Source organism: Mobula hypostoma, chromosome 27 (genome assembly GCF_963921235.1).
Source record: "Mobula hypostoma chromosome 27, sMobHyp1.1, whole genome shotgun sequence".
NCBI classification, from domain to species: Eukaryota; Metazoa; Chordata; class Chondrichthyes; order Myliobatiformes; family Myliobatidae; genus Mobula; species Mobula hypostoma.
In genome coordinates this window covers 3,212,236-3,238,494 of record NC_086123.1, presented here as the reverse complement: position 1 = coordinate 3,238,494, position 26,259 = coordinate 3,212,236, and the positions used below count along the sequence as shown (strand labels likewise).

General features: G+C 43.8%; 1 protein-coding gene across 1 annotated transcript in view; it reads left to right on the top strand.

Moving 5' to 3' along the window:
• The window catches only part of LOC134338334 (BICD family-like cargo adapter 1), an 84,640-nt gene that overhangs the window by 43,662 nt on the left and 14,719 nt on the right, over positions 1 to 26,259 (top strand). The window contains exons 3-6 of the mRNA XM_063034090.1: positions 6,510 to 6,626; positions 9,305 to 9,451; positions 20,446 to 20,625; positions 25,098 to 25,316. Coding sequence (XP_062890160.1) covers positions 6,510 to 6,626; positions 9,305 to 9,451; positions 20,446 to 20,625; positions 25,098 to 25,316 — 663 coding nt within the window. The remainder of the gene's footprint in view (positions 1 to 6,509; positions 6,627 to 9,304; positions 9,452 to 20,445; positions 20,626 to 25,097; positions 25,317 to 26,259) is intronic.

Genomic DNA, 26,259 nt, shown 5'->3' with positions numbered 1-26,259 from the left:
TAATGTATGTCATGACATCTGATATTTTGCAGCAGCAACACAGTGCAAGACGTAAAAAAGTTACTATGGGGCAGACAAGGTGAAGGAGAATCCCATGGGCTTCTACAGATATATTACGCACAAAAGGATAGCAAGGGATCATCTTGAAGATCAGCGTAGTTATCTGTGCATGGAATCGAAAGAGATCAGGGTGATCTGAAATGGTTTTTTCTGGCGTCTGGACTACGGACACAGTCTATAGAACTGAAACAAAACAGTAATGAAGTCGTGAACCATATCTGGATTACAGAAGAGGAGGTGCTTGCTGTCTTGAAGCAAATTAGGGTGGCTAAGTCCCCAGGTCATGACAAGGACTCCCTTCGTACCTTGTGGGAGGCAAGTGCAGAAATGACAGGGCCCTAGCAGAGGTACCTGAAACATCCTTCGCTACTGCTGAGGTGTCGGAGGACTGGAGGATTGCTAAGGTTCCGTTGTTCAAGAAGTGCTCTAAGAATAAGCCTGGAAATTATAGATTGATGAGCCCGTTCTCAGTAGTGGGCAAATTATTCAAAGGTATTCTGAGTACGGGATATACAGTTTAAGTATTCTGGTTAGGGATAGCCAACATGGCTTATTGTCTAACCAATCTTAGAGTTTTTTGAGGAGGTTACCAGGAAAGTTGATGAAGGAAGGGCAGTGGATGCTGTATGCTTGGTCTTCATCAAAGCCTCTGACAAAGTCCTGCATTGGAGGCTGGTCCAGAAAGTCCAGTTGCTTGGCATTCAGAATGAAGTAGTAAATTGGATTCAATGTTGGCTGAGCAGGAGAAGGCAAAGAGTGGTTTGCCTCTCTGACTGGAGGTCTGTGACTAGTAGTGAGCCATGTGGATTGTTTATACTCCATATTAATGATTTGGATGATATGTGGTAAATTGGGTCAGCAAATAGCAGATGGAATTTAATGCAGACAAGTGTGAGGTGTTGCACTTCAGGAGGACTTTTTGTAATTCATTTTTTTTTCTCTATTATTATGTATTGCATTGTACTGTTGCTGCAAAGACAACGAATTTCACAGCATATGAGGGTGATACTAAACCTGAGCCTGATTCTGATGCATTCCTGTAACCTGGAATGTGTTAGTCGGCAGCACTCCCCTACAGATATCTGTTAGAGACCAACAAATTTCGAGCAATCCAAAGAGAGCCTTTGGTGAAGTTGATGATCTTCCCACAACACTTGACTTTGGTCTTGGTTTGCATCTCTGGGAACAGACTGTAGATCACCCAGATGGTATATTATCTCCCAGGTACCAGCATCAGGGATGTCTTGGATCGGGGCCATGGCATTCTCAGTGGGGAGGGGAGCAGCCAGAAGTCTGGATACATATTGGCACCAATGACATGGATAGAGAAGGTGAGGCGGTCCTGAAGAGATATTTCAGGAAACTAGGTAGAAAGTTAAAAAACTGGACCTCCAGGAGAGTAATCTCTGGATAGCTGCCTGCACTATGTGCCAGTAAGAACAGGATGATTTGGCAGATGAATGCATGCTGAAAAGCTGGTACAAGGGGCAGGGGTTCAGGTTTGTGGATCATTGGAATCTCTTCAAGGGAAGGTATGACCTGTACAAAATGGATGATTTACACCTGAACCAGGGGGAGGGGTTGGGAGACCAATATCCTTATGGGCACTTTCACTAGAGTTGTTCGGGAAAGTTTAAACTAATTTGGCAGGGGGATGGGAACTGGACTGACAGTACTAAGGGTGAAGAAGTTCATTTACAAACAGAGACAGTGTGTAGTGAGACTCCTAGCAAGGAGAAGCTGAGGATTGGGCAAAATTGTAGTCAACGGGGTGAGTTGCAATGTAAAAGGAGGACCAAATCAAAAAGGATGAATACAAGACTGAATGTATTATATTTGAATATATTTGTGTACAGTATATGGAATAAGGTAGATGAACTTGTAGCACAGTTACAGATTTACAGGTATGATGTTGTGAGCATCACTGAATCACGGCTGAAAGAAGATTATAGCTGGCAGCTTAAGTTCCAAGGATACACACTGTATTGAAAGGACTGGCAGGACGGCCGAGGGAGTGACGTGGCTCTGTTGGTAAAAAATGAAATCAAATCATTAGAAAGAAGTGATGTAGCATCGGGAAGTGTTAAGTAGTTGGGGGTAGAGCTAAGGAAATGCGAGAATAAAATAACCCTTGCCTCAGCAGGGACCTAGACCCACTGCAATTTGCCTATTGTCACGTTAGGTCAACGGCAGACGCATTCTTCATGGCTCTCCACACGGCTCTAGACCACCCAGACAACACAAACACCTATGTCAGGATACTGTTCATCGACTGTAGCTCAGCATTTAATACCATCATTCCCACAATCCTGATTGAGAAGTTGCAGAACCTGGGCCTCGACTTCCTAACTGGAAGACCACAGTCTGTGCGGATTGGTGATAACATATCCCCTTTGCTGACGATCAACAGTGGCGCACCTCAGGGGTGTGTGCTTAACCCACTGCTCTACTCTCTCTATACACATGACTGTGTGGCTAGGCATAGCCCAAATACCATCTATAAATTTGCTGACAATACAACCATTATTGGTAGAATCTCAGGTGGTGACGAGAGGGCATACAGGAGTGAGATATGCCAACTAGTGGAATGGTGCCACAGCAACAACCTGGTACTCAACATCAGTAAGACGAAAGAACTAATTGTGGACTTCAGGAAGGGTAAGATGAAGGAACACATACCAATCTTCATAGAGGGATCAGAAGTGGAGAGAGTGAGCAGCTTCAAGTTCCTGGGTGTCAAGATCTCTGAGGATCTAACCTGGTCCCAACATATCGATGTAATCATAAAGAAGGCAAGACACCGGCTATACTTTACTCGGAGTTTGAAGAGATTTGGCATGTCACAAATACACTCAAAAACTTCAATATTTGTACCGTGGAGAGCATTCTGACAGGCTGCATCACTGTCTGGTATGGAGGGGCTACCGCACAGGACCGAAAGAAGCTGCAGAGGGTTGTAAATCTAGTTAGCTCCATCTTGGGCACTAGCCTACAAAGTACCCAGGACATCTTCAGGGAGTGGTGTCTCAGAAAGGCAGCGTCCATTATTAAGCTCCTCCAGCACCCAGGACATGCCCCTTTCTCACTGTTAACATCAGGTAGGAGGTACAGAAGCCTGAAGGCACACACTCAGCGATTCAGGAACAGCTTCCTCCCCTCTGCCATCGGATTCCTAAATGGATTTTGAAGCTTTGGACACCACCTCACCTTTTATAATATACAGTATTTCTGTTCCTGCACATTTTTTAAAATCTATTCAGTATGTGCAATTGATTTACTTGTTTATTATTATGTTTTATTTTATTTATTTTTTTCCTCTCTCTGCTAGATTATGTATTGCATTGAACTGCTGCTGCTAAGTTAACAAATTTCACGTCACGTCAAATTTCACAATAATAAACCTGATTCTGATTCTGATTCTGACCCTGGTGCGAGTTATATGCAGCCCCCCCAAACAGTAGTAAAGATGTGGTCTACAAACTACAATGGGAGAAAGATAACGCATGCCAAAAGGCAGCGTTACAATAGTTATGGGGGATTTCAATATGTAGGTAGATTGACAAAATCAAGTACTAGACCCCAGTCAGGGGAATTTCTAGAATGCCTATGAGAGGGCTTTTTAGAGCAGCGTGTGTGTTGAGCCCTTTAGGGGATCCGCTATTCTGGAGTGGGCGTGTGCAATAAACGAATAGATTAGAGATCTTAAGGTAAAAAGAACCTTCAGGGGAAAGTGATCATAACCTGATCAAATTCATTCTGAAATTTGAGAAGGGGAAGGTAAAGTCAGATGTATCGATATTACAGTGAAGTAAAGGCATGAGAGAGGAGTTGGCCAAAATTGGTTGGAAAAGAATGGATAGGATAATGGCAGAGCAGCAATGGCCGGAATTTCTGGAAGCAATTCAGAAGGCACATGATATATACATTCCAAAGAGGAAGAAGTAGTCTAAAGGCAAGATGACACAACCATGACTAAAAAGAGAAGTCGAAGCCAACATAAAAGCCAAAGAGAGAGCACATAATGGAGCAAAAATTAGTGAGAAGTTAGAGGATTGGGAAACTTTTAAACACCAACAGAAGGCAATGAAAGACTTCATTAAGATAAAGATGGCATACAAGAGTAAGCTAGGCAGTAATATTAAAGGGGATACCAGAAGTTTCTTCAGTTACGTGTGTTACGAGAATACACATAAAATTAAGATGTTTGCTGGCCTGGGCTAGCATCAGTGGCATCAGCAGTTGGTCTGCCACCTGCCCTCAGGGGAAGGAGAGATAAGAAACAATGGAGCAGCGTCTGGAGATGTGTAATGAAGGGATGTGGGAGGGAGAGGTGTCTGGAGCGGCTCCCCCCTTTGAACCCTGAACTGTTTGAAGTGATGGACAGGCGATACCCCAGCAGGGGGATAAAAAGGGACAGGTTCGCTAAGACGGACACACACGCCACCCGAGGTAACGAGACCCTGGAAGCGGTGCGCCTCTCACGAGTGGGTGAGAAGTGCCAGACAATGACAAGGGTGGAAAGGTACGATCAGCGGGAACCCGGTGTGTGTCCGCCCTTGCCTGGGTGCCGGGTTCACTGCAGAGGATCGACCGCATCTGGAGGAGGGGTCACAGTCGGTGACCTCAGGTGACATCACCAAGGACCCGCCCAAAAGTTGTTTGTGAGCCATCTCGCTGGTCTGTGAGCCATCTTGCTGGTCTGTGAGTGAAGCAGTGTTCTGAATGATCAGTTGTTCCTATTCTATCTCTCTCTTCCCCCACGTTGTCCATCGCCATGGCAACGATTACTGCGAACTGAACTACTAACTGGACTGAACTTTGAGTCATTTTGAAATTGGTCATTTACCCCTAGACAACGATAGAGCTTGATTGATGCTGTTATCTTAATGCTGTGCACATGTGTGTTTATCATCACTGAACTGTTGCATTTATTATCCTTTCGATTACTGTGTTGCTTGTTTCTTTAATAAAACTTTCTTAGTTCTAGTACTCCAGACTCCAACTGAGTGATCCATTTCTGCTGGTTTGGCAACCCAGTTACGGGGTACGTAACAGTGAAGTGTAAAGGAGAGACGAGCATGAATACTGAACTGCTGGAAAATGCGGCTGGAGAGGTAGTAATGGGGGACAAGGCAATGGCGGACTAACTGAATGAGTATTTTGCATCAGTCTTCACACTAGCAGTATGGTGGAGGTTCGAGAGAGTCAAAGGTCAGAAGTGTGTGAAGTCGCCATTTCTAGAGAGAGGTTTCTTGGGAAACTGAAAGGTCTGAAGGTAGATAAGATACCTGGACTAGATGGTGTAAACCCCAATGTTCTAAAAGAGGTGGTTGAAGACATCATGGAGGCATTAGCAATGATCTTTCAAAAATCACTGGATTCTAGAATGGTTCCAAAAGACTGGAAGATTGCAAATGTCACTCCACTGTTCAAGAAGGGAGAGAGGCAGAAGAAAGGAAATTATAAGCCAGTTGGTCTGATCTCAGTGTTTGGGAAGATGTTGGAGTCGATTGTTAAGGATGAGATCTTGAGTACTTGGAGGCACATGGTAAAATTAGATTAGATTATTAGATTATGAAGACACGTAGTCCTCTTTTATTGTCATTTAGTAATGCATGCATTAAGAAATGATACAATATTTCCTCTGGTGTGATATCACAAAACACAGTACAACCAAGACTGAAAAAACTAACAAAACAACATAATTATAACATATAGTTACAACAGTGCAACAATACCATAACTTGATGAAGAAGTCCATGAGCACAGTAAAAGTTCAAAGTCTCTCAAATGTCCCACATCTCACGCAGATGGGAGAAGGAAGAAAAACTCTCTCTGCCATGCCGACCACAATCCGACTCTGAGTCGTCCGAAAACTTCGAGCTCCGATCAGCTCTCTGGCACCAAGTACCGAGTGCCATCTCTGTCCGACTGCAGGCCATAGTCAGCATAGTTTCCGCAAGAGATAATCTTGCCTGACAAATCTGTTGGAATTCTTTGGAGAAGTAACAAATGGCATTAGAAGATCAGATATTCGGCTCATCATACCCGAGTCTCTGGCATCTGTTGCCACTTCGGGGGAGTCCCGAGGACCAAGCAGGCGTCAGGTTAATCCCATGGGCCCTTGGTTTTAAGGGAAAATTAACACATTGTACTGTATAAAACCCCAAATGCAAGTCATTGGGCAGCTTGACTGTTTGTCCATGGGGTCATGAGCCCAGGTTTAGCCCAGTGGCAGTGGCTGGTGTTGTTTTGGCGTAAGAAGATTATTGTTGTCATATGGCAACATTTCTCAGCTCATGATTGTATGTCAGGGTATCATTAAATCCACACCTTGTTTCCCAAATATTTGGCTTTTGAGACAATTTTTATTTTGTTCTTAGTCTTCCACACTTGTACAGTGTATAGTTCTTGTAGTACATCCCATGACTTTCTTTCTTCTTCCATAGACAGCTGAGATAGAGCAGCAACTCTCAATGCAAGTTCATAACCTCCGTGACGAGTTCCGTGAAAAAAGCATATCGACAAATCAGCATGTGGTGCGCTTGGAGACCTTGCAAGCTGAGGTGAGATCCCGTTGGATTGCATCAGTGTATTTATTCCATGTTTAAAGCTGTGCCTATCGAAGTACACAGATGTCTATGAGCAGAAATTATGTGATGGCACAGGAGATTCTGGTGCAATGGGTGTTATGGTTCAGATTCTCTCTCAGCACTTTAAATAAAGCTGGCACCAAAAAAATAGTTTCCGTTAGCAAACTATTCTCTTGTGACCTGCAGTGAGTAATCTAATACATGGCCTGAATTAAGATATTGAATTGAGGCATTGATTGTGTGGATAGTCAGAGGCTTTTTCCCAGGGCTGAAATGGCTAACACGAGAGAGCACAGTTTTAAGGTGCTTGGAAGTAGGTACAGAGGAGATGTCAGAGGTAAGTTTTTTTTTCTGCAGAGTAGTGAGTGTGTGGAATGGGCTGCTGGCGACAGTGGTGGAGGTGGATACGATGCGGTCTTTCAAGAGACTCCTGGATAGGTACATGAAGCTTAGAACAATAGAGGGCTATGGGTAACCCTAGGTAATTTCCAAAGTAAGTCCATGTTCGGGACAGCATTGTGGGCCGAAGGGCCTGTATTGTGCTGTAGGTTTTCTATGTTTCTATATCATTGTTTAGGACTCCTGTTTATCCTCTTGTCCTATAACACCAGGATTTTTATGGTTTGCTTATATATCTGTTTCCTTAGAATAGTGAAATATACATTATTGTAATATTTAGTCTTAAATTTATAGTCATAATTATTCATACAAATAGACATTGGAACATAGGACAGGAAGAATCCAAAAATAGGAAGTAGAAAAACATTAGACTTGTAGAGTACAGTTCCCAAATTGTTCTGAAGCTAAAAGCCACAAAGTAACTAGTAATGGAATCCCATGGAGCCTCTTGTTTTAGCTGGTTTGCATTGAAAGCACAATATGAACAAGGAATTGGTGCAGAAACACAACTTTGTTCTATTTCACAGACTTTTAAAAAGGCACTTGCCCTTGGAAATGAGCAGTTTAGATGGAAGAATTGTAATGGGAGAAAGAAGTTGTTAATAGATTAAACAAATTAGTAAAACTATTGCAAATCAATTTAAATGCAAACATATGCAGTTGTCATTTCGAACTTAAGATTATGTTTTCATGTACAAAAGTCATTAAAATTTCATAGGTTTTGAATAATTTTGAATACCTTTCAAATATATTGCTGATACATCTATAGAATTAAAGTCAAGATGGAGTTTATGCTATAACATACAAAGTCTATAAAGTTCTCAGAAGCGTAGGTAGATGGTCTTTTTCCAGTGTAAGGGAATCTGAAACTAGAGAGCACAGGTTTAAAATAAGAGGAGAATATTTAAAGATCTGAAGGGCAAATTTTTCCAATATAGTGGTTATATAGAACAGGCTGCTAGAGGCAGAAACAATTACAATATACAAGAAGTGTTTGAGCAGGTACTTTGATGGGGAAGGAGGAGAGAGATATAGGCCTAATGTAGACAAATGGGATCAGTGTGTTGGGCCAAAGAGTCCATTTTTGTGCCTACAGCTCTATGACTCTGTCCAAGATAAATTACGTGCAGAGTATTGTGAACAGTTCTAAGGATTGATGATGCGTTATTGAACCTTTTGGTATGTAGTGACTGTATGCCGAGTATGAATGAATCTCAGGCTTCTTTTTATATGGCATAGGATGTTTGAGAGGTGAGGGTTTACTCTTGGCTACATAGAGTGTGAATATGTTTGAAGGGTTTATATAGAGTAGTGGGGGTAATACATAGAAATGGCTGGCTTAATTAATATGATAGTGAGCAAGATTGTTTGTGTACACTATGTGAGTGCACTTTAATAGATACTTTCCGATGTGTAATTTAGGAACAATCTGTCCAGCACAGTGAATAAGAATCATAAGAATTCCTATAGGATTTGTAAATATGAGAAGCTGCTGACATACAACATGCAATCTGGATAATCAGATCATTGGAATTTAAGCTAGAAATGCTAGATACTTACTCTCTGGACAAAAAACTGAATAATTTTCTTCCCTTAACTTGATGAACACAAAATACCAAATGTTAAAAATGCTGCTCATTACTGTTACATTTTCTGTTTTTTTTTCTTTTTTGTCTATGGGGTGATGTGGAGCAGCAGATTCTAGAAGTAAGTACTTAATACTTTCTATCTAATACTTCAACATCTGTCAATCATTGCTCATTACTGTAACTAAATCCTTTATCCCTTCACTGGATTTGGTGACCTGCTGCCCCTCTGATCACAAAAACACACCAGCTTATAATTCTGCATGTACGATAACATTCCTGCCCTCAGTGTACAGTGAATTTGCTCTCAGTGTCACTAGTGGTGGTGCTCCAGCTTGAGAAGTACAATTGCATCCAACTGGGTGCAATCAACCAATGTTGATGTGGTTAGGTGGTTAAAAGCACCTACTGTGTCCAGCTGGGATTTAAATATTCAGACGTTCTGGCTGGCCTATGTTATCTGCAGCATCTTTGCCTGTTGCTTCTTGCCTGACTTCCCATCCTCTTGTTGCCCTTATCCTAGTTTTGTGGCCTTCCCTTACCTGCCCTACCCTCATTTACCCCGTATCCATAGCCAATGCCTCCTTTACCTGCCACACTTTGTCTCCACACTATAGCTTGGCTGTCTACAGCATTCTGATGCCTAATTTTACCTCCTGATCTCAGATAAAAATGCTAACAGAACGAAAACGTGAACTGGAGCAGCGTATCAGTGCTGTGATTGAGGAGAATGAACTGTTGCAGGGCACGATTGAGGAACTTCAGGAACGAGTGTTGATGGCTGAGCGACAGAGTCGTGAGAAGGATCTGCAGGTGAGGAGTGTTAAAGAATGTACATCAGAGGAACGAACAGGAGCAGCGTGTCCCAAATGACTGGAGTGTGTGTACAAGGAGAATTTATACAACACATGGATTACTTGCATAATAAGGGGAATGAATACAGAGAATATGCACAATATGGGTGCTGCCACTCTCCATTCCTCTGACAGTATTATTGGCTTAAAAACGGGAAACTATCATTCCTTACAAATGTAGCAGATGTTGTGTTGCAACTGGAATTAAATCAGTTATTTAGTGTCATAGAATAATTCTTGCAGGGTACCCATTCAAGTCTCCTATGCTCTTTATACCAGCTACCCTCCTTCTCCACTCTTGGTCCTGATGCATTGATCAGAAAACTTTGATAATGGGGGAGGCGGGATTGTTGCTCACCGCCACTTATGCGCGGGAGCGGGGAGCTGGGGGGGGGACTTTGGGGTTCTCACATTTAACTGTCGTTCATTCTTGGGGGCACCTCTCTGCTTTTGTGGATGTTTCGTGAAGAAAAAGCGTATCAGAATGTACATTGTATACATTCCTCTGACATTAAATTGAACCTTTGAACTCGTGGCCCACGTAGATGCTACCTTGAACCACTGACAAGTTTTGTTTTTTTTTAACCCATTGGACCCTTAGCTTGCCCCTAATGTGGGCTAATTATATAATATAATCAACAGTGGTCAAGCTTACTATCATTTCTGATTCGCTGATAACAGATTGTTTTTGGAGTAGAGAGCTCCAGATCTTGACCACAATAGCATCTTCAGTACAGAACCAAGAAAAGATTGCCTTTGTGTTGGAAGAACTGTCTTCTAAACATCCGTTTAGCATATCAGTTGTTTGTTCAGGAAGTTGCAAAAAAATTGAAGATGCAAGAGACTACAGATGAGGAACAAATATTATGCTGGTGGAACTTCATGAGTCAGGCAGCTTCTATGGAGGGAATGAGCATTCATAGTTTTGGGTTGAGATCAACTTTCCATTTTGCTCCACAGGTACTGCCTGAACCATTGAGTTCCACCACCATCATATTCATTCCTCATCTGAAGTAAATGAAATAGCCAGTGAGAAATGAGTACCAATTTTGCTAAGTGCATTGGGTTTGAAGGCATACAATTTGCTTCAACCATACAATTGGTTTCACTGCTCCAACCAAACCAGCAGAAATTAGCTTTGCTGATATTATCAAAGTAATGCAGGAACATTTATAACTGAAGCCATTGCTGATTACAGAATGCTTTAGGTTATATCAGTGGAATCAAAAAGAAGGGGAGTCCATTTCAGCGTACATGGCTGAGTTGAAGTGATTGAGCATTTTCAGTTTGCTAATGGGCTTAATGATACACTAAGAGAGCATTCAGTTTGTGGAATCTTACAAAAAAATTCAGAAACGGCTCCTAATGGAAGCAGTGCTCACATTTAAGAGAGCAGTTGAAGTCACTGTTTCAATGGAAACCATAAACAGAGAAGCAGTTAAGTTGCAGTCAGGAATGAAAGTGAGCGTGAACAAAATTGCAACATCTAAACAGAAACTAGCTTGGCTGAAAAAAATTGTGATTCTGTTGTGGCAGGGGCTCACACACAACAGACAAATGCAGATTTAAAGGCGAAACTTGCTGAAAATTCAAGCAGTAGTGGACTCCCCAAGGCTAAAGGATGTGTCACAGTTGTGGTCCTTTTTAGGATTTGTCAACTACTATAACAGGTTTCTGCTAAACCTTGCTGCTTTTCTCCAACCCTTGAACTTAATACTGCGGATTGTGAAGAAATAGCAATGGTCAAAGCATTTTGAGATGGTTTTCAAAAAGGAAAAGGAAACAGTGATGGCAGGCATAGTCGTGACACATTATGATCCACATCATCCAGTGACGCCTGCCTATGGCTCTTCACCTTGTATAGGTGCAGTCATGTCGCATGTTATGAGTGATGGAAGTGAACGCCGAACAGCCTTTGCTACGCATTTCCTTACTGCTGCAGAGCAAAATTACGCACAGGTTGACGGAGAGGCCTTGAGTCTGATTTGGGGTGTAAAGCATTTCAAACAGTACTTTTATGGGGGAGAGTTTACCTTCGTTACTGATCATCAGCCCCTAGTGTCCATTTTCATTCTACAGAAGTGTGTTCCACTAACAGCAGCAGCAGGAATGCAGAGATGGGCTCTTTCCTGGAGGACACAATTACAAGTTTGAGTTCAAGAGGACAACTAATCATGGAAATGCTGATGGATGACCCTGTTTACCCTTGGAAAAGGAAGTACCATAGAAATTTACTCATTCCTCTTCACGTATTCTCCCCGACACAAATCAAAAGTCTCCCAATTACAGCAGAGATGACCCAAAGGGAAACCAGGAAAGACCCCACACTGCCTCAGGTCTGTGTGGCCACCAAAAGTGGCTGGAATCTGCAACAAAAACTCCAGTTTCCCCATTTTTTACTGGCACTGGGATGAACTTCCCTTGATGGAGGTTGCCTTGTGTGGTGATTAAGAGTTGTTGTACCATCCAAGCTGAGAGCTAAAGTGTTTAGGAGCTGCATGCCAGTCATCTAGGCATGGTTAAAATGAAGGTATTGGTTTGAAATGGCCTGGGATAGATCTGCAGATCGAGTAGCTTGCCATGCACTGTGTGGGAAGCCAACACATCCAGAAGATGCCAAGAACAGCACCTCTCCATCGCTGGGAAGAGCCTACTTTGTCCTGGCAGAGGATTCATGTGGATTTTGCCAGACCATTCATGGGCACAAATCTCTTAGTAATAGTGGATACAACTACAGAGTGATCAGAAGTGTTTCCAAAAGCCTCCACTAGAGCCTTGCACACTGGTGATGCATGGAGAAACCTCTTCGGAAGGTCTGGTGTTGAAGAGCACTTAGTTAGTGACAGGGGGAACAGTTTCAGTCACTCCTGAAAGTGAATAAAATAAGGCATATTCTGGGATGCTGGAGAAGGGGCCGGCCAGGATATTGGGAAAGGAACCCATCAGGATGTCGGAGGAGCCAGTCTGGGTTTGATAGAGCTGCCCTGGCTACAGACCATGTTGCTGCCGGCTGCTTGAAAGTGTCATAGTTGGCGCAGTGTAATCATGGTAGGTTGTCTCGCACATTTCACTTGCGATCACAAGACTCTGTTGGACAGTGGTAATGTAAGTTCCCGCAGGCCTGTTACCCTTGTTTGGTGGAGGGACAGGCGACGGGTGCTGTGTAACCTTGGTTGTAACAAGGACTAGGCCAGTTGAGAAGACGCAGAAGCGTTTCAGCGTGGCGTCTGCGCTTAGCTGGGGCCTGGTCTCTCCCATTGGTGTTCGAACGGTGGAATAACAGGCTGGATTACGTGTGGCTGCACATTGCTGGGAGACCATACCATTGATTGCTGGACATTGTCACTCAGGGTCTTGGACTTTATGTATGTTTTTTAAGAGTGAATATGCTTCTTGCTCATTATTTTGAATTATGTTACTCGCTATTTTGAATGTTGCTCACTTTTTGAATGTTTGCTTGCTGTTTTGAATGTTTTGCACCTTGGCTGCAGAGGTACGCTGTCTCATTCATTTGTATCTATGTATGATTTGAATGATAATTGATTTGATTGATTACATCCAGCTACAAATCACTTGGTGGAGAGATTTATCCAGAGTCTGAAGAAGGCTCTGCGAGCACTATCAGCAGAACTACACTAACACTGAACCAGAAGCTCGCAAATTTCCTCCTTGCATATCATCGTGCAACACACACCACCTTTCCGTTCACGCTTGAATCTCCTCAAACCCAATCTCAGAGGAGTCTGCAGGACAACGGCTGGGACAGACTGAACGCTCCTCAAACAAGGAGGTTCAGTGTTTCACTCCTGGACAAACGGTCCTGGCGAGGGACTACAGAGGTGATCGAAAGTGGGTACCCAGAAAGATTAAGGACAGAACTGGACCACTCTCCTACACAATGGATCACACTCTGATGTCTTCGATCGGTTGAGGAGAGGAGAACAGAGCAGACGGTTAGAGAAGAAAGTCGGTTACTGCTGTCAGAACCAGTTCCTGCAGTCTCAGGTTCAACTCCTACAGCCACCACTGAGGAGGCTCCAGGATCTGAGGTGTTGCACAGCCACTAGTTTCATTTGCCAAGCAGAGTGACCTACCTTGTCAGGAAAGATGCTATCCCACAAGAGTAAAAAATCCTCTGCAGTAATTAAACCTTTAAACCTGAAGGAGACAATTTAAATTTTACTATGCTATGGACGTCTGTATATAGTGATTGTATTATATAATATACTGTGTAGAGAGCTGTGATGCATTCTTCATTGCATTGGAGTTTATAGTTAAGCAGGGAGGAGTGTTGTGTATTTAATATTTTGTAGCATTTGGGTAATTGATGAAACATTCTTGTTTGTGTAAATAATTATGGCTTGTATGTAAATATAAGTGATTTGCATATGTCATCACACTACCATGTGATACGTGCACACCTCGCTTAAAGTAAACTCGAAGTTAGGCTCACATTCCTGGACTCTCGTGTCTTACTTTGAATTAGCTTCATGTTTTTTAATACTACAAAACGTGATGGGTGAGATCATGGCAAGGATATTCAAAATAATATAATCAGAGGATCAGTTTAGTCTTGGAAGGTGTTGGAGGACCAATACCATGGGAAAATGTCAAAAGTGGGGATGTAAATTTGAATCTCAACGCAGAGCTGAACTGGAAGGTAACATTAGATTATGAGCACAGGAGTAAACAGGCCTTCGAAAAGCAAGTTGGAAATCGACAACAGAGGTAAGGGATGCCAAGTTTATGAAGAGAGAGCAGGATGTTCAGGGGAAGGGGATAAAAATAGAGACCTGCAGCAACAGTGAATGAGTCATGGATGAATCACAAATAACTTCTACAATATACAATTTTATCTTTAAAATGAAAGAAGATGATGTCTGTGTGGCTCTCAGTTCCACCTTCAGGGATTCAGTCTTCACGTCTAGAGGTTCAAACCCATTCTTGCAAATAGAATGCAGAAGTGAGGTTGGGTGTGCAACAATCCAGAAATATCTAGAAAAGAGGAAAGTGGGAATTGTATGCAAGGCACTTGAACTTGGAGGAAAGAAATATGTGGTACAGTGGCTAAAATATTGTGGATGAATTTGAGAGACGGGTAGGCAAATGAAAATGTATACTCTTAAGCTGGTATGTGAAATCGGGTTTGCGGGATCAGTGAGCGGGGACAGAAGACACTCAGTACTGCTTAGTAGGCTAACTGTTTATTTACAGGAGAAGACAAGTACTAAACATTGAGAAAACCCTTCAGGTTACACTAGTTACGAATATTCATCTAAACTGAGCGCCCAAAGTGGCAGGACAAAGCAGACACTAAACATACGCACAGTGGCAAATACTGACCTAAAGTGTGCACCTGGGCCCTCTTTACACCGCCACTGTTTACTGTTTCCATGGCAATGCCAAACTGCCCGTGGCGATGAAAATGTGAAAAAAGGCTGCGCGGTTACTGCGCGCTAGACATAAATTCCACCTGCGCCATGACATCATCAGCTAGTGGGAGGGCCAATCCCTAGCTAGTACCCGGGAGCAGCTCTCAATGAACAGGTAAGATTGACACCCGCTGCGACATACCACTCCTCAAAAGACATGACACCCAGTCCACAGGTTTGTATAATCGATATGGTTACATCAATGTACTATACACAAAACATAAAACAACGCTGCCCAGAATTGTCAGCCTACCAATTGCTACCCAGTGCACTACAGTAGTCCACCAACCTTCCAGTGCCTGATTCTCTCAACGTTTGGCTGATGCAAATGCAAATGTCTTGCTGCTTGCAATTTACAATCAACATTAAGAACTGAAAACTGGTTTTTGTTTGAATTAATAAGTGTTATATTCATATAACTCTGGAATACTCCAAAGCATACCCTTCTCTTGGCCCCCGAACAGAAATCTGTCCCAGGAAGACCAAACTTTAGGAGGATCTGATTAAGCAGGGCAGTGAAAATGCCCTTCACCTCAAATCCCTCCCCCAATTACTAATCTATCATGTCGTGCACTATTTAACATCCCTAATTGGCTATCTGCAAGACTGAGCAGAGATGACAATAAAATGTTCCAGAAATTTGATCACGTCCTCTTCATCCCTTCATTCTCTGATAGCCAAAGCTTTCAGTATTGGCTGTCAGTAGTTACTCTGTGGGCAGGGGCACAGCAAAATAACTTTGTATCAGAGTCAGAGTAAACAGTTTACTTTCCATGCCATGGCAGATCGGAGAGAGCTTGACAACCAGTTTCTTTGATCAATCTACAGGAGGATTTGAGGTGGTCTCAATTCGAATATCTGCCTTGGTGGCATCCACTGCTGGACTGTCCAGCTCAGAGTCTGGCTCACTTCTGTTCACTCCCCGTTCAGGCTGCCAATGCTGTGTGCAATTTCTTCTCTTTCTCAGTCTGTTTTGCCGTCAGGGTTGTGGGACTAGATGTCCCTACAGAAACTCAGATCCTTCCTGTCTACTTTCTCAAACTCTTTCTATTCTAATCCGTATAACTAATCACCTACCTTCGAGAATGAGCCTTCATTACGATGAACCATGACCAGCTTTATTCACGGCTTGCTGTCGTGCTGTCAGTGTCTTCTGCATTTGTGTAACCTTTACTTTTCATTCACAGGTCGTCTTCAGTCAGGAGGTTGATGGTTGTTATTTAAGTTTCCTGTAAGGAAATTGTCAGAGGGCTGACTCACTTGGTCTGCCTTCTCCCTCTGATTCTCTGTGGTCCTGATGAAGGAACTCAGCCCAAAACGTTAACTATTTATTTTTTCCACAGATGCTGCCTGAGCTGCTGAGATCCTCCAGCATTTTGTCTGCGTCGCTTTGGATTTCCAGCATCTACTGACTTTCTCGTGTTTATGGTGTACTCTCGACTGCATTTTACCTGATACGTGTTGGACAACAAACACATTACGCATTTGCATTCTAAGACACAAGAATGACCTGAACCCCGGCTACTCATTTGCGTTTAATGAGACTCACAATGTGAATATGTCTCAACTTTGCAAAGTTCTTTCCAAAAGAACTTAAATTCAATGTGTGGACAATACCCAAAATATTTTTCAACCTTGTGGAACATTCTTGTTAAAAAAAGCAACATTTCAGTTCACTCCTAAGGGTTCCAATCTCCCTCCAAAAACAAATTTAATCCATGCTTGTAGTTTTCTTCCTTCACATCCTTCACAATTAACTGCAAAACTTAGAACAGTTAATTTCCACAGTGGAAAACTTTAACACTTTTTCCAAAGAACAAAAAGAAAAACACTTCACCAAACTCAAACAATTCATACTTTATTATGGGGGGAGGGTGCAGAGGGAATGAACCCTCCCTTCCCTTCGGGAATGGCACAGGAGGATGCCACCCACTGCCACATTTCTGCTGCCACTGAAGATCCATGGGTGCCCTTTGCAAAGATACAGGGAACCCTGAATGGGATGTGAGGAACCCTGCAGAGGACGGAAGGAGCCCGTATCGGGGTAGGGTTTGGAGAATGACCCTTCTCCCTTGATGGCCTCCTGCTCTCACTTCCCCTGGCATTGCTCACTCCACGTAACAGTGGGAACCCCATTTGCCTGCTGCTATCGGATCCCAGCTCTGGGCAGAGCCAAAAGCTTTTCCTTGCAGGTCACACAGGGCCCCTCACCCTCAGGCTGTATGACTAATCTGCACATCCAACTCAGGGGGCCTTCCCCCACGTACTCTAATCCCTCCAATAATCTGACGGCATCTGTGGTACCCTCTAATGTTGGCAGTCTCATTCCCTTTAAACTGGGAGCTGCTGCTTTAACTAAATACCCTACCATGGTACTGATTAGCCTGTAATGCTCCAGTGGGTTGTCACTGCCATGACAGATACCTGTGATGACAGCCCACCTGCAAAGGGCTGTGGTCCCTTCCTCCACTGCACTCCACTCCTCCTGGGGCTGTAGATCCCACTCGAGGGTGAGGGATACCTGGCCTTAATTGCCGCTATCACTCTGCCCCTTTGCGACTCCTCACCCTAGTGGGAAGCAGGAGGCACTCACAGGGCATGGTTAATCCATCCCCCACACCCCCAACACCCACCTCCCTGTTGGATAGACTCCCTCCTGCACTCCCTGCATCACATATCCTCAGCAACCACCTAGGCAGAGGCTCGCCTCGCTTCTGCCCACACCTGTCTCCCTGCTCCGCCAGTTCCTTAGCAGAGAATTCCCTGGCGGCAGTCGCCTTAGTGAGACCCGCGGTGTTATCCACCCCAGGTCCCTCTCCCGCGGCCTGCTGCTCTTCCTCACCCTGTTCTGTGGAAACTTAGGCCAACAGACCCCTTGGCAGTTCTGGTACGATGTGGCCACCGGTCTGGCCTGTACTGGTATAGCTGCATGGGGGAAAGGTGCTCACTTAGAGGGGGATTCCCAAGGCTCCCTTCTAATCTCTTTTACCCATCCTCACAATTTAACCAAATGTCTGCATCCCACATCGCTGTGTCGGTGTCACCTCCTGCAACTTCAGAGCTCAGACCTTAATAGGCCTGGTTGCCAGTTAGTCCTGCAGCAGCCTCTAACTACTGTACCTTTACTAGCCATCTCCGTGCTCCTGTCCCCTATCTCTTTAGCTGAAGTTTGTGCTGACTGGGCAATCTCCCCGATGGTGACACATTGCTGGTTTAGCCCTTCCACTTCATTTTTCAAACTCTATCTCTTTTGCCTTCTGTGAGACTGTTGTGTACTGCTGCTTTACTATGGCTGCCAGCAGCCAAAGGTCACCCCTCTGCCCCTCGGGCTCCCCTTGCTCTAGGGCAGGTGTTCACAGCTTGCTGTCCACAGACCCCTTGCTCAATGGTTTTGATCCATGGCACAAAGAAAGTTAGGAGCCCCTGCTCTAGGGGAGCCCTATCTTATTAAGCATAGACATGATGTTGTGTCCCATTTTCACCCCGCAGAAATCCAACTTACCTGACCAGTCTACTGGCTTCCCATAACCTGCCAATAGGTTGGCAAGACTCCCAAATGCCGCACCCCAGGACTTGGCACTACTCACACTGGGGGTCCGCGGTCTTATTGATCTTCTGGTCCATCACTGAACCCTGCTCGCCGCGCCAATTGTTGTGTGAAATGAGGTTCACGGGTTCAGTGAGTGGGGACAGAGGACACACTCACCAGCAGTAAGTAGGTTAGCTATTTATTTACAAGACAAATGCTGCCAATTGTTGAGTGAAATCAGGTTTGCGAGTTCAGTGAGTGGGGACAGAAGACGCTCACTACAGGTAAGTAAGTTAAGTATTTATTTACAGGGCAATACAGGCACTAAACATTCAGTAAACCCTCCAAGTTTCACTCAGTTACGAATGCTGATCTAAGCTGAACGCCTGAAGTGGCAGGACAAAACAGACACTAAACGTGCACGCAGTTGCAAGTGCTTATCTGAAGTGTGCACCCGGGCCCTCTTTACTGCAGCACACCTCCACTGTTTACTGGTCCTACGGCACCATGGCGTCCTGGAGAGAAATAAGAGAGAGTCCATGGTTTCCACGTACTAGGTTTAAACTCTGCTGGCACTGTGATGTCACCAACTAAACAGCAGCTAGTGTGATGGGGGAGGCAATGCTCTTTAAATGGGCCAATCCGTAGCAACACACACAAAATGCTGGAAGAACTCAGCAGGTCAGACAGCATCTATGGAAATGAATAAATAGTTGAGGTTGCGGTCCAAACCCCTTTATCAGGACTGGAAAAGAAAGGGGAAGATGTCAGAATGAAAAAGGTGGGGGAGAGAAATGAGTACAAGCTGGAAATTGATAGCTGAAGCCAGGTGGCTGGGGGAGAGGGAATGAGGTCAGAAGCTAGGACATGATAAATGGAAAAGCCAAGGACTGGAGAAGGAATCTGATACGAGAGGAGAGTGGACCACAGGAGAAAGGAGAAGAAGGAGAGGCACCTGGAGGAGGTGATAGGCAGGTGAGGAAAAAGGTAATAGGCCAGAGTAGGGAATAGAGGGAGGGGCAGGAAAAAAAATTACCGGAAAGAGAAATCTGTGTTCATGCCATCAAGTTGGAGGCTACCTATTCAGAATGTGAGGTGTTGTTCCTCCACCCTGAGATTGAAGAGGAGGTCACGGACCGACGTGTCAGAATGGGAATGGGGATCAGAATTAAAATGGTTGGCCACCAGGAATCTCCACTTTTTGCGGATGGAGCGGAAATGCTCAACAAAGCAATCCCTCAATTTCCATCAGGTCTCATCAATGTGGGGAAGGCTGCATTGGGAGCACCAGGTACAGCAAGCCCCAACAGGTTTGCAGGGGCAGTGTTGCCTCACCTGGAAGGACTGTTTGGGACTCTGAGTGGAGGTGAGTGAGGAAGTGAATGGGCAAGTGTAGCATTTCTGTCACTTGCAGAGATACGTGCCAGGAGGGAGATCGGTGGGGAAGGACAAATGGACAGGGGAATCTCCAGTGGAAAGCAGAGAGTTGGGGGGGGAGCAGGTAAAGGTGCGTTTAGTGGTAGGATCCCATTGAAGATGGTGAAGGTTGCACAGGGTGTCGTGTTGGATGTGCAGGGTCATAGGGTGGTAGGTGGTAGACAAAAACAGAAGAGCAATATTACGAAGTAAGTTGTCTTGAGTGATTAGAGGGAAATGGAACAAGTAATTACTCCACAGATCCATTAGAATCTATATTTATACTGCCTTCTGCAATATTTATGCACACTTATAAAAGCCTGGTAGTATATTAAAAGTGGTATGTCTAAAACTTGCACCTTTCAAAATTACTTGCACTTTTATTAATGTTTGTAATAACTAAAGGCATGACATGGCAGTGAAGATGTATTTGTTACCAAAAGGGGTTTGGTTTTGGAGGTAAGTGAATGTCATCAAGAGCAGAGTTGGCTAGACTTGATTTTGACTGGAACTGACTTGTTCATCCATTTAAGCAGAAGCAGGTCTAATATCTTGCCTTGTGCTTTGTTTTCACAGTTGCACCAGAACCAGATAGAACTCCGCGAAGTACGTATGTCTCACCGGCAGCTTCAAATGAAAGTGGATGAAATGAATGAGGAGATCAGCTTGCATAGTGTGGGTCCAACGAGCACATCGTTATTGTCTGAAATTGAGCAAAGCATGGAGGCAGAGGAACTGGAACAGGAGAGAGAACAGGTACACAGGAATGCACGCCAAATATCAGAATTAACTTTCATGTCAACTCTATGTTTGGTATAATAAGGACACCTCCCGTGTTCTGTGGTACAGTAATCATGTTCTTATATTTCTCATATTTCCTTGCAACATAGAGAGAGTTCTAAAGCAATCATTCTCCCTCTTACTCCTTGTGATTTATCCTCACATATGTACCCATTAACACCACCAGATTTTTCCACCAGCCATTCGCATTAACTTAATAGCCCACACATCCTTGCAATGTAGAGGAAACTAGACCACCCGAGGGTCACGGGAAGCTTGCAAACTTCATAGGCACAATGGCAGAAGTCAGGATTGAACCCAAGTAGTTGAAGCTGTGAGATGGCTGCACTACCTGCCTGCAGTTCTTCCATGCCACTCAGAATGGGGTAAACTCCAAACAGATCTAACAGTTCAAAAATCGGCATTCCATCGATATAATGTAGTGTGGAATGCCAGCAGCAGTAATGTACAGCACCACAATCTGTGCCCTGGCACCTCCCTCACTCCATCATTATGGCTAAGCCAGGGAGAATCATTCCCAGCTGGAGAAGGACATGGAGACACGAGTGCCCTAATGCGGTGTTTTGACCTGAAGTATCAACTGTCCCTCTGCCTGACCTATGAGTTCCTCCAGCAGTTTTTTGTGGAGAAGGACATTCAAGAACAGCACTGGGTATAGTTGAATATGAGGTGCCAAAACGAAGTGCAGTACATGTGCTTAAGAATAAAAATAGCATGCAAAAGCAATCTCACAGCAAGCAAATCCTATCAGAACTCGGCAGTTCTCCTACAGATACTAGTGAATAGTGGACTCCAGCAATGGGAGGGTGAAGGTACAACAATATCCCACTGCCAGCAGTGGCAGGTTGTGAATGTTAAAGGTAAAGCTGAAGTGTTTGCAACTACCATGTCAGGTACCTACCTATCACCCTCCACTTTAAATATACCCAGTGGTTTGCCCTCCACAACTGTTTGTGGCATTGAAGTCCATGGTTTCTGTTTTCTCCTGTGATCTCCACAAAATCCAGTCCTCAGCCAATTTGATTCTCTACGTAAGCTAGCAAAAACTAGATCAGGGTACTTGATGGCCGTGAGACCAGATAACATTGCAGATCTGTGCTGAAGTTCTGCACTCGAGAACCAGCCATAGCTCTAGCCAAACTGGATATATTTTTTGAATTCTAAAGGTAAGATGGAAGTGACTCCCCAAGCCAGCACTTGACTATGACAGCCAAAAGGTCTGTTCAGTGGACACTGAATGGCCCAAGTTGTATCTCAAAGAGAGAGATAGTTGTGGTTACTGGTGATCAATCATGCCAGCTCCAGAACATCACTTAGTCCTCATGACAGTGTCTGTCTTCACCTGCTTAATCAGTTATTCTTTTTCCACCGTCAAATCAGAATGAGATGTTGGATGATGATTACAGCATCTACAGTTCTGTTCCCGGCTCCTCAGCAAATGAAGCACCTCCTATTTGCATTCAGCAAGACCAGGTCAACATAGGCAAGAGCTAACAAGCACCAAAAGATATTAGGTGCAGAAGAGGTCAATAAGAGAGAGTCTAATTACATACTCTTGACATTCAATGGCATTATTAATACCACAAACCATATGTCATTCTTGACTGGAAGCTCAGCTGGATCAACAACACAAGCTGTGACTACAGAAACTGGTCTGAAACTGGGTATCGGGTAGTGATTAACTCACTTTCTAGAAGCCAAAATTCTTTACACCATCTAAAAACCGGTAGTAGGATTGTAATAGAATACTCTCCAATTGACTGGACGAGTGCAGCTCCCATAATGCGGAAAGTTTGATGCCATCTAGAACAAATCGACCTATTTGACTGATACCATATCCACTACACTAAACATTCATTTTTTCGATGAGCTTCATACAACTGCTGCAATGTGTCTTGTCTACAAAATGGACTGTTGTCGCTTGCCTAGGCTACTCAAATAGTACCTCTTAATATGAGAGCATCATATTCTGCAGCTTCCACTCCCATTCACACAACATCCTGGCTTGAAAATGTATCACTTTTCCTTGATTGTCAGTACATCTAAATCCTGGAACTTCCTTCTCAACACTACTGTGGGAGTGCCTTCTCAAGAGGGACTGCCGCATTTCAAAGAGGAGCTCCCATCATCTTCTGAAAGGAAATTAAGGACAAGCAACATTATTTAAAAAAATTTTATTTCGAGATGCAGCATGGAACGGGCTCTATCAGCTAAGCAAGCCCACGCCACCCAATTACACCCACGTGACCAGTGAGCCTACTGATGCGAACATCTTTGGAATGTGGGAAGGAAACCGGAGCAATCATATACAGAATGTTCAGACTTACAGACAGCTTCAGGAAGAGAACCCTGGCCACTGGCTCAGTGATGGTATTGTGCCACCTTGGTCTTGTCATGATCCCTGTCCCCCAGAATCCAAAAGGGCTCCTTACCTCCACTACCCATTTCCATCAGGAATGTAAATTATGAATGTTATTACTTTCAGGTTCCCATATTACAACATCTATTAACTCTAAAAGATGCAATTCCGCAGTGATATATAATGCACTGTCTTATTTTATCATTAATTCAACACAGTTCGTCAATGCCTCAGTAAACTGTTCCCTTGTTATTTTATAATCCTGTTCCTTTGTTGCTTTACACTTGTAGGTTCCACTGTTTACTCTGTTCATCCTGACATAGTGCTCTAAAATGCCTTCCCTGAACAGTTCTGCTCTCTGTTTTTGTGTCTCTCTTTCAGCCTTTGAATTACAGAGTGAAACCTGCCCACTTGGTCAGAGATTTTAATGTTTCAAGCAGCATGTTTGAGTAAACTGTGGTTTGTGTACCTTAGCCCTAAACTTTAGAATCGCCTGAAGGTATTAATGTTCCCAAACAAAGTAATTGCATCTTGAAATATTCTGATCCATTCCCAGACTCAAGTCATAACATTTCCCTCAATGATGTGACTAGTTCTTTCACCTAGTTAATTTGTTGGAACAGGTATTATAGTGCAGTAATATGAACAAAGTAAGAATAAAAATGAAAAATATTTGAGCAGTTGCTTGCTGTGTTGATAGTAGGATTTAAGACCACAAGACATAGGAGCAGAATTTCACCATCTGGCTCCAGCATTCCATTGTGGCTGATTTACTATCCCTCTCAACCCCATTCTCCTGCCTTCTCCCAACAACCTTTGATACCCTGACTAATCAAGAACCTATGGACCTCCACTTTAAATATACCTAATGGTTTGACCTCCACAGCCATCTGTGGCAATGAAGTCTACAGATTCACCACTTTCTGGCTTAAGAATCTCCTCCTCCTGCTCTTTGTCCTAACTGGGCCTCCCCCTATTCCGAGGCTGTGCCCTCTGTTCCTAGACTCCCTCACTCCTCTCCACATCAGGCCTTTCAATATTTGATAAGATCCCCCTTCATTCTTCTAAACTCCAGTGAATACAGGCCCAGAGCTATCAAACTATCCTCGTAAGTTAACCCTTTAATTCCTGGGATCATTCTTGTGAATGTCCTCCGGACCTTTTCCAATCGCAGAGCATCTTTTCTTAGACAGGGAGCCCAAAACTGCTCACAGTACTCCAAGTGCAGTCTAACCAATGCTTTATAAAGCCTTGGCATTACATCCTTGCTTTTATATCCTAGTCCTTTTGAAATGAGTACTAACCTTGCATCTGCCTCCCTTACTACTGACTCAACCTACAGGTTAACTCTTTCTGCAGACTCTCTGCTTCCTCAACACTACCTGCCCCTCCACCTACCTTCGTATCATCTGCAAAGTTGGCCACAGAACCATCATTTCCATCATCCAAATCATTGACATAGATCATGAAAAGAAGCACTCCCAACACTGGTCCTTTCAGAATACCACTAGTCACCAGCAGCCAACCACAGAAGGCCCCCTTTACTCCCACTCTTGGCCTCCTGCCAATCAGCCAATCTTGTATCCATGCTAGCAACTCTGGAACCATTTTCAACGCACTAGCTATGTACTAATAGACAAAGAAATAGAAAAATAACTTCCCAGAAACTTGCTTGTTCTCGCCTGATCTCGCTGAAGCTTGTTGTGCGAAAGCCTGTTCTCTTTAACACTGGCACACTCCCACAATGGCTGCTCCACTAAAATTGCACTTCTTTTTATTGGCCTTTGCTGAGTGTCTAGTAGATTGCTGTGATTGCAGCCTCCCGAAAGGTCCCGTGCTCTTTTACAACTTTATGCCACCTCAGCCAAACAGGCGACTGCTCGCAATAATTACAGCCCACCGAAAATCATTTTAGAGCTTTCAGTTGTTGAATTAGAGACAATGAGAACAATTGGTGAAAACAGCAAGGAAGAGTTGTATTACCTGTTGTTAGTGAATCTTCGGGAGGAAATTTCCAAGTGTGTTAATCAATCTTGACTTTGACAGCTTTGTTCTTGTCTCACTACAGCTGAGAGTAGAACTCTGGGAGGCTTACTGTCAAGTGCGTTCACTTTGCTCACACCTGAGAGGAAATGACATCACGGACTCTGCACTTTCTACTGACTCCTCCATGGATGAATCTTCTGACACCTCCTCTGCCAAAGATATCCCTACAGGGAGCCTACACACAGCACTGCATGAGCTCAAACGCCTAATCCAAAACATTCTCGATGGAAATGAATCTACGGTACGTTACTTGTCTGGGTTCATTGGATTGCTGTTGCTGGAGTGGAACAGCATCCACTTTGGCCAGTGTCCGGCTGCATGGTAATACAGTTGGCGTTGGTTGCAAGTTTTAGAGAACCGCACATTTTTGTGCTTCCAAGTGTGCTACTTAGTCCTCCTCCCTTCTGGGTTTGGAGTTAAGAGTCATGGGCTTGAGTAGACGAGTAGCTGAGCTGAGAATGGGTGATAGGAAATCGGAGCACACTATGTGGCTGGCTGTTTCGGGATCAGAGACTGGCACATTTTCAAGGAGGGAGTGGGAAGGCCAACAGGAAGGATTGGGCCGAAAATACAAAATGCTGGAAACGCACAGCAGACCATGCAGCATCTGTGGAATTAACATCTCGGTCAAAAACCCTTCCTCACAACTGGGGAAGGGAGAAAACTAATTACCTTCCATCCTCCATCATATTAGTTAATGTGACCATCAGGCTTAGTGGAGTAATTTCCTTTTTTCACAGTTTGAAAGTGGCATTGATGAGATGCTGTAGCCACTACAGTTATTTATCTCATAGCCCAATAGGAAACTCCCACTACCATTATCATTGCACAAAGCTGCTTGCCTTGCGTATAAAAAAAATCACCAAGCATAAATAAAAATGAACTAGCAGCCTGGCGAAACTACAATGTATAACTATAATGCATGGTAAGCAAAAGAGCAACAGGGATTTAAAGGGTTTTTTTAGCAATTAATTTGCAAGCTGTAGGCACTACAGGAAAGGAAGCAATTGTCTTGTTCTATTTGCTTATCAGAAATGGTGAGCAGCAGCCATCGTGTTTCTGCTGTTCATTTAATGAAGGTACTCCCACAGTCATATTGGGTAGGGAGTTCCAGTATTAAGGCCTAATAATGTGAGGGAAGTTTCTAGATAGTGATATTTCCATAGTCCTGCTACCATTTTCTT